At 55.6% G+C, this 8,793-nt stretch overlaps 1 protein-coding gene across 3 annotated transcripts; it reads left to right on the top strand.

Moving 5' to 3' along the window:
• Positions 1-2,721: 2,721 nt before the first annotated feature.
• On the top strand, positions 2,722-8,793 carry TM4SF19 (transmembrane 4 L six family member 19). 3 transcript variants are annotated; one of them, XM_054075016.1, is made up of 4 exons: positions 2,722-2,982; positions 6,089-6,166; positions 6,893-7,074; positions 7,387-8,793. In XM_054075016.1, exons 1-4 carry the CDS (start codon positions 2,920-2,922, stop codon positions 7,571-7,573), a joined length of 510 nt encoding a protein of 169 aa, XP_053930991.1. In that variant the 5' UTR covers positions 2,722-2,919; the 3' UTR covers positions 7,574-8,793. The 3 variants fall into 3 exon arrangements, with proteins under 3 accessions (XP_053930991.1, XP_009566057.2, XP_053930990.1); XM_009567762.2 differs by lacking the exon at positions 2,722-2,982 and adding an exon at positions 5,526-5,978; XM_054075015.1 differs by lacking the exons at positions 2,722-2,982; positions 6,089-6,166 and having other exon boundaries at positions 6,477-7,074.

The raw sequence follows: 8,793 nt of genomic DNA, 5'->3' as shown, positions 1-8,793 counted from the left end.
ATTCCCTGCTGACATGGAAAGGGCAGATAAAGGCTGAGCCAAACGTTTCTGGGGGTATTTGCGTTATTTCCATTGGGCGTTGAATTAAGGTCCGTGGTTTTGACATGTCTGACATTTGTGGAGTGAAGGATATTGCCCTTTCTTATAAATCAGATAAGTTGCAGGTAAATCAGATAAGCTGACAACTTCAATATTAAGAGAGTGTACGTGTATGTGCGTAATAGCCGTGTAAAATTTGGCTGTCTATAAAAGGCCCAGGAAGGCACCATTGTTCCCACGTAGATTTGAACAGCAGTTTTGCATCAGCACCCTTTCCAGAGCCCGCTAGATCTGCAGCTGTCAAACACGTTTGTTGTTCATCGCGTTCGGCGTGGTCCCTCTACTTTAGTAGCTGCATTTTGTAGAGACAACCCAATCTTTATACTCGCGCCAGCTCCCACTTTTCTTGGTGCTACGGTTTGTACCCTTGCGGAAAGCAGCAACTGGGCTTAAGTGCGTGTTTCAATCAATAACCGTCCCCGCTGAGGGGCCTGAGTTCTCCCTTTATAGAAGCCTCCCACATAACCGTGTGCTTAGGCTGATGCCCCTGTGAGTTGCTGAAGGCGTTTCTGTTAAATGCACTGGGGTTCTTGATGGCCAAGGAGGAAAGTTTCATCAAAGAACAGGAAATAAAAGCCAACACCCTGAAAAATGAAATGTCTCACCCACGTGCAGGAGGTGTTTGAGCACAGCTGCCTGTGCAGAGGCCTGGTGCGTGGTTTGCAGCTCGGGACAGGTTGAGAACGAGCTCCTTGCCTCTGAGATGCCGCATCCTGGCTGCTGGAGTCTGTTCTTGCCACAGCACCCAGGCTGCTGGCAGGGATTCAAGAGCACCGAGGGCTAAACTAAAACACTTTTGAGGGTGAGGGATCACTTGGGCTGTGTTTTATCAGGGACCAAACACTGGGAGATGCATCGAATTTGGTGTTTGTGGTGGTTTTTCTAAAAGAAATGGATAGCAGAGAGACCCGCGTGGGAGCAGCTCTGGCATGACGCATGTCATTAATTTTTATCCCATCTTAGTTTTTAGTAAATGTCACTACTTTCTTCTTGTTTAATCTATTGTTAGCCAAGGCGGTGCTGTGTTCCAAGAGGAGGGGGAGCAGGGATGGCCAGTAGGTGGGTGAAGCGCAAAGACTCAGTCCTTAGAGGCTGGGTGCTTTCATCCAGTTTTTTTAAGAGATTTGGCTGCAACCGCTCCTCTCCTCGGCCCTTTCTATATATTGATTTTAACAGGAGTGATTTGCTAGAAATGGAACAGCTGCTGTTCTATAGGCAGAACAAAAAGGCATGTTTTGAGCCCTGCATTGGCTGTCTGCGTTGTTGGAAATACCTGCAGTCCCTTGCTTGGAGTTGATCCGAACGTGTTTGATGACCGGGTTCGCTCGGTCTCGGTGCAGTTCGGCTGCACTCTGCCATCAGCGGCATTAATGGACCCCTTTTCTGCGGTGCTGTACGGGATGGCTTTTCCTCCAGCCTCCTCCTGTGCGCGAGAGCTCAGCGTCCGTCCCCTCCTGATAAATAGAGCCATATGTACAGACTTACACATTTTTAATGAAGAAGGCGGCCCTTCACCCCCGTGCCTCACCTTGCCTCGGTTTTACCTTCTCTTGGTTTAAATCGGTTTGTTCTGAGGGTGAGATTCAGTCGCTGTCTTTATTCGCTGCGAGTGCTACGGAGAGAAGTCGTTTTTGTAACTGCTCGTTAAATGCTGATGAGACTTTACGGTGCAGGAGGAGAAACAGAGTACACGGAGCAGGGGATGAGGTGCTGCTTTAGAGAGCAGATGGAGGTGAAGAACACGGGGGTGAAGCTCACCTCGGGGCTGCGGTGCCTCAGCGGAGACGCCGGACTCCAGGGCAGACTGTTCTTAAATGAGGCCGTTTCCTCAAACGGGTGAACTTGCAGTTTCAAAATGGTTTGTGCGGGAGTGACTTCCTGCTCCGATGGCGACTTCACGCGGGAGAAGGGAGAGGATCCACGCGGAATATTTCAGCTCACTGTGCTGGGAGGGACCAAACTCAAGGAAACCTCTGATCTATGTACACAACTGCTGCATTTTTTATAAATACTTGTAAATGTCCTCTTGTAATATTGGATCCGGGAAATAAAACAAACTGTTTTCGGTAGCTGGTTCCATCTCTCGCGGCTTGGGGATGCGTTTTTTGGTGGGTGGGTTCTAATGAACATCTTGTGTCCAGTTCTGGAATCCTCAGCGTAAGAAGGACATCGAACAGTTAGAGGAGGCCACGGAGGTGATCCAAGGGCTGGAGCAGCTCCCGTACAAGGACAGGCTGAGAGTTGGGGTTGTTCATACTGGAGAAGAGGAGGCTGCGGGGAGACCTTAGAGCAGCTTCCAGTGCTGAAAGGGGCTGCAGGAAAGCTGAGGAGGGGCTTTTCACAAGAGCCTGGAGTGATGGGACAAGGGGGGAAGGGGGAGGATTGAGATTAGATGTGAGGAAGAAATTCTTCGTGATGACGGTGGGGAGGCCCTGGCCCAGGGTGCCCAGAGCAGTGGTGGCTGCCCCATCCCTGGAGGGGTTCAAGGCCAGGTTGGATGGGGCTTGGAGCCCCTGATCCAGTGGGAGGTGTCCTCTTTCCCTCCTGGGCTGGGAATCCCAATTTGGCAAAACAGGTTTGGTGCCACAGCTCCTGGGAAGGCCCTGGTTTTCCTATCCTGGCTGTAGCCGCTTTCCCTGCCCTCGAGTCCCCTGACAAAGCAAGGAGCAGAAGCTACGGCTCAGCTGGAAGACTCCAAATGTTTGTTATTTCAGATCCCAGCCAGCACGGACAGAGCGTGCCTGAATTTGAAGCCTGTTTGCAGCGCGGTGTCTGGTAATAGATGCGACCGAGTCACTGAAGCACCCAGTTCCAGCTGATATGGAATTGCTGATCCCGCTGAGCTCCTTGCCTGGCCCAGGAGAGCTCCAGCCCATTCCAGAGGTAACGAAATCTTGAAGTGAGACAAAGTTTTGGTGCCTTGATAGTAAAAATAGAACAGTTTGGGTTGGAAGGGACTTTAAAGCCCCTCCAGAATTGCTGTGCGTGGGGCCGCGTTGGGCGGCGCTGTGGCCGAGTGCCTTTGGCAGCGCAACCCTTGCTTGTGATTGCTGGGCTGACACTTTCCTAATGAAGGTTTAGGGTCCTGTGTGAGGCATGCAGCGGCGCACGGGGCTTGGGAAGCTCCACGGGGCTAAAATTAGCTTTTTATTATTACTACTGTTCTGGGCTTGGGCTGGAGTGGGTGTAAAGGGGAAGATCGGCAATCCTGGCAAAAAGATTCACTCTGACGCTCCACGCTGGCCGCATGGGTTGGCTGTGGGAGATGATTGAGAGGGTCATGTGTGTGGCAACATAGGAAGCTCAGTTTGCCGTGACGTAGGGAAGGGCACAAGATGAGGTTGCAACATATTTTCTTCCAGTTGAGTGAAAAATGCTTCCCCTCTTTCTAAGTATAAAAAGAGAGGAACAAAAAAAATGGGATTATTCCGGGCAGTCCTGCCTGTCCTACACGTTTCGCCATTGCTGCTTTTTAGAGGCCAATATTATTTATGAATAAAAGTTGTCCAGAGCAGTGGTGGCTGCCCCATTCCTGGAGGGGTTCCAGGCCAGGTTGGATGGGGCTTGGAGTCCCTGATCCAGTGGGAGGTGTCCCTGCCCATGGCAGGGGTGGAACTGGATGGGCTTTGAGGTCCCTTCCAACCCAAACCATTCTATGACCCACAGTTGTTGCAGTCATTCCAGGGGAAATGGTGTTTCTTGCTCCGACAATGGCCAAAGCTTTTAGGGCAGACATGGCAGAAGCCTTAAAATCTGATGTTGTGGATGTTTTGGTGGGCCGGTGGCTTCTGCCAGTGGAAGGCTCATAACCGAACAGACGGATCGGCCGCAATGCCGGCGGGGGCTCAGAGGCTGCCTCATCCAGAAGGGACAGTCATTCTTCCTCCTTCTGGCTGTGTGGGAGAGGGAAGGATCATGACTGATGCCGTGGGTGGACTCCAGGGTGGAGGAGGAAGGCATGGAGCACATGCTGGGACACCATAAATAGTCACCCATGGGTGATGCCTCCAGGACACGGCTCATCCGAGGGGTGCACAGTGCTGGCTCCATGTGACATCGCTCCCAGGTAAGCCAGGCAGGCGGGCAGACAGGTTCCCTGGGCTTTGCTGGAATCCTCTTGCCTGACAGAAGAAAAACCTCTTTTGAATGTCCAGACACTGGTTCAGCTGCATTTTCGCTTTTCCTCCTCTTACAGAGAGGTTTCTCTGTCTGCTTGGGCTGAGGGGGAAGAAAGCAGCTAACGCAAGCTTGCCTCTTGCTCAAGGGCAGCGTTGTGGGGCAGCAAGCTGGGGAGAGCCTCCTGGGAAAAGGGGACCTCCGTCCTTCTCTGGGGAGGGGGCAGCGGTGGACAGGAACGGGAGGCCTTGGGGACATCAAGGGGAGACTTGCAGAAGACCACGAAAGCATCTGGCTGGAGTGAGCAGCCCACCCTGGGAGCTCCAGAGGAGCAAGAGCTGTTCTGAACAGTCCTCCAAAGCGGGGAGGTGGGACTCAGCACTGGGTGCTCGTAGCTCTGGGAGAGAACCACGCGCAATCACCGGACTGCAAGTGGGAGGCCCTCAATTCCTTATAACCAAGGCAGGGAGGACAGAAAGTAGAGGGGAGATGAAGCTCCAGGATGGGTGGAGCTGGTGGTCCACCTTGGGCTCCTTGGTGCGCATCCTCTCCGCGCAGCGGGGTTTGGCAGCCCTGTTCTCCATGCTCAGCCCTTCCTGGCTGCCAGAATGTGGCCGCGGTGTGAAGCCCCCCAACTGCTCTGCCCCATGGCCGATGCCGCGCGGGGGCAGCTGAGGCAGCTCTCGCCACACCAACAGCCACGAGGCGGCCGCTTGCTTTGCTTCTGCAACGTCGCTTCTGCTTCTGCCTGAAGTTAACCAGCCAGAGCGAGGAGCAGCTTGAGTCGATGCAAAATGCGTTGGAATTCACTGGGAAGGGGGAAAGTGTATAAAAAGACTCTGAAGAAATGATGAAGGCAGGGAGAAAGAACTCGGGAATCTGGGACAACAGCAAGCCTGGGACTCGGTGCTGGTGAGGCTGCACCCTAAATCCTGGGTTCAGTTTTGTGCCCCTCACTCCCAGAAGGACATTGAGGGGCTGGAGCGTGTCTGGAGAAGGGAACAGAGCTGGGGAAGGGGCTGGAGAACAGGGGTTGTGGGAGCGGCTGAGGGCCCTGGGGCTGTTTAGCCTGGAGAAGAGGAGGCTGAGGGGAGACCTCATCACTCTCTGCAGCTCCTGGAAAGGAGGGTGTGGGGAGGTGGGTGCTGAGCGCTGCTCCGAAGTGATAAGTGGTAGGACGAGAAGAAATGGCCCCAAGTTGCACCAGGGAAAGTTCAGGTTGGATACTGGGAAAAAATTCTTCCCTGACAGAGTGGTGAAGCCGTGGCAGAGGCTGCGCAGGGCAGGGGGGGTCTCCATCCCTGGAGGGGCTCAGAGAGCCGTGGGGGTGGCGCTTGGGGCCATGGTTTAGCACTACAGTGGGATTGGGCTGATGGTTGGACTGCATGAGCTGAGAGGGCGTTTCCAACCTTAATGATTCTGTGATTCCGTGAATCTGAGGGGGGAGCAGGCTGGGACCCAAAAGCACGAAGCAGCAACTGCCCATCCACCCATGGCTGTGAGGTGGGCTCAGGGTGACGGAGCCGCGGGGCCAAAAGCAGCCCCTTCCCTTCCTCCTTTTCCTCCCTTCCCCACCCAGGGTGGCCATGTGCGTAGGGACGTGCAGCCGGATTGTGGGGCTCTGCTTGCTGGTGCTGGGCACGCTTTCTGTGGCAGCCAACGTCCTCCTGCTCTTCCCTGGTGGGGAACTGAAGTACCTGGTGGAGGGGCACATCAGCAAGCACGCCAAGGTCATGCCGGGCGTCTGGGGAGGTGGCATCATCGTGAGTACCACGGTTTCCACCGTGTCCTTCCTCACCTGTCTTTGGAGCAGGGGCAAAGAGTGGAGCAGGTGGCTCCCCTACGTCCCTCAGCCTCTTTTTCCCTCCTGCAGGTGCTGCTGGCAGCGACCCACATCACGGCGGTGGGATGGCGATGCTCCGGCTGCTCCGACTGTGGCACCCGTCGCAATGTAAGGCAGCAGCCCAGGCAGCGCTTGGTGGGCTCTGGTGGGTGGCCCCATGGTGGGACATGGCAGGGTGCCACCTCTCCCATGGCCCCATGGTAGGATGTGACATGGATCCTCCTCTCCCATGGCCCCTTGGTAGGATGTGACATGGATCCTCCTCTCCCATAGCCCCTTGGCAGGATGTGACATGGATCCCCCTCTCCCATGGCCCCTTGGTAGGATGTGACATGGATCCTCCTCTCCCATGGCCCCTTGGTAGGATGTTACATGGATCCTCCTCTCCCATGGCCCCATGGCAGGATGTGGCATGGATCCTCCTCTCCCATGGCCCCTTGGTAGGATGTGACATGGATCCTCCTCTCCCATGGCCCCATGGCAGGATGTGGCAGGGTAAGACCTCTCCCATGGCTCCGTGGTGGGATGCTGCATGGTGCCACCTCCCCAGAGGCTTCCCCCGCTTGCTGGCGTGGGCTCTGCCCCACCAGGCTCCATGCGGCTGCTCCCTGCTCATCCGCACTCCCTGCCCATCCATGCTCACTTCTGCCCATCTCGAAACAACCCAGTGACGGCTCCATCCCCAGCCTTGACTCCCAGGGGCTTGGAGTCCCTTGGGATGAAGAGGAGAAGAGTTTTGTCTCCTTAGCAAATTCCACTGACAATGGACATCCATGTTTTGGAGCCCACCTGATTTTTCCATCCCTCCTCGCCATTCCTGGCTGCTGCCCACAGGCTTTCATCTCTGCCGTGCTCTCCAAGCTGGCGCTCCTGGGCGCCACTGCCTGCTTCGTTCTCTCTGGAGTGGGTCTGACCAACGGGCCCCTCTGCTTCTACAATGCCTCCCAGCAAAGCAGCGGACTCGGCACCCTCTGGGGTTACCCATTCCTGGATTCCGGCAGCCAGGAGCCTGACAGGTGAGGCAGTGGGGTTGAGTCGCTGGTGCCACCTCGTTGGTGCCACCTCATTGGTGTATTGTTAATTAACTGGGTGTTATTTATGGTGGTAGGGGTTGGTGGGCTTGCTGGTTGTGAGGCAAGATGCTGGAAGCTCAAAAAGTCCTCACTTCCATGGCTTTCTACACTGTGCTTCCCATCCCCATCACCTGCTGACCCTGCTCATCCTTGGGCTGAAGGACGGGGTGGCCGGGGCACAGGTACATGGTGGAACTCAATGCAATTCCTGACCTATGCATCTTGCACCTCCTCCTCTCCCTCCCCATCACGCAGGACAGAGAACTACCTGTACAATCCTCACACCTGGAGCACCTGCCTGGAGCCAGCGGGCATTGTGGTCTGGAATGTTGTCCTATTTTCTCTTCTGCTGCTCTTCAGTGCTGCTGAGATGGTTCTGGCCTCCCTCCAGATCCTCAACGGCTGCCTCGGGTTCCTCTGTGGCTTTTGTGAGGGGAAGTAGGGGCCTGCTGTGGTGCCAGGAGGCTGGTGCTTGGAGGAGGTGTTGTCCTTGGATGTCCCACAGCCAGTGGTGGGGATACGGCACAAGGTAGCTGTGATACCAGCCTGGTGCAAGACAGGCAGACAGACTACCCTTGGAGAACAGACACCCCAGCTCACGCGAGACGGCGAAGCGACGTGCGTGGGGTCGGCGTGCAAAGGGCTGCCTCCTCGAAGAGCCCTGGTAATGCCTCTTCACCCTGGAGCAGCTGCCCTCGGGGCTGGCAGCCATTCGGGGTTGGAAGCCCAGTGAGTGATGGAGGTGGGGACCTGGCTCCTGGCATCACAAACCGAGCCCAACAGCTTCCTCGGCTGCTCCTTGTCAGCCTCCACTCACCTGAGTGCAAAATGCGACATCACAGAATCATAGAATCATCATAGAATCAGCAGGTTAGGAAAGACCTTTGAGGTCGTCAAGTCCAACTGTACCCATCCACTACTAAATCATTTGCAGAGAGAAAAGCTGGAATCTTAGAATTATGGAATAGTTTGGGTTGGAAGGGACCTCAAAGCCCATCCTGTCCCTGCCATGGGACACCTCCCACTGGATCAGGGGCTCCAAGCCCCATCCAACCTGGCCTGGAACCCCTCCAGGGATGGGGCAGCCACCACTGCTCTGGGCACCCTGGGCCAGGGCCAACCGACACTCACAGGAAAGCATTTCTCCCTCTGATCTCATCTCAATCTCCCCTCGTGCAGCTCAAAACCGTTCCCCTCATCCCGTCCCTGCCCTCCCTGATCCAGAGCCCCTCCCCAGCTTTCCTGGAGCCCCTTTTAGCACTGGAAGCTGCTCTAAGGTCTCCCCACAGCCTTCTCCTCTCCAGGCTGAACAACCCTAATGTTCTGTGTGGAACATGAACTTATTGTCGTTAATCAGTGTGCACTTAGGGCAGCTTGTGCAGGTGTTCCTCTCCTGTGTGGGGCAGGATGGATGAAGGAGCTGAGGCAGGAACAGGCTGGGGCTGGAGGAGACTTAGTTGGAGTTGTGGTGAAGGAGGTAACACTGAAGACGAAGTGTAGCCCCCCCAGAGTTCACCCAGAAGCACGCAGAGAATGTTGGGAGCAGCCACTCATCTCCACCACGCCGGGCCCCACTGGAGGGCTGGCACATCCCTCATCCCTGCGTGGGGACACACGGACGGAGCCCGGGGCCTGGCAGGAAGCTGCCCCAGATCTGACAGG

The sequence above is a fragment of the Cuculus canorus genome, chromosome 9 (genome assembly GCF_017976375.1).
Source record: "Cuculus canorus isolate bCucCan1 chromosome 9, bCucCan1.pri, whole genome shotgun sequence".
NCBI classification, from domain to species: domain Eukaryota; kingdom Metazoa; phylum Chordata; class Aves; order Cuculiformes; family Cuculidae; genus Cuculus; species Cuculus canorus.
Note: the sequence above shows the minus strand (reverse complement) of the source record. Positions and strands in the feature narration are given on the sequence as shown.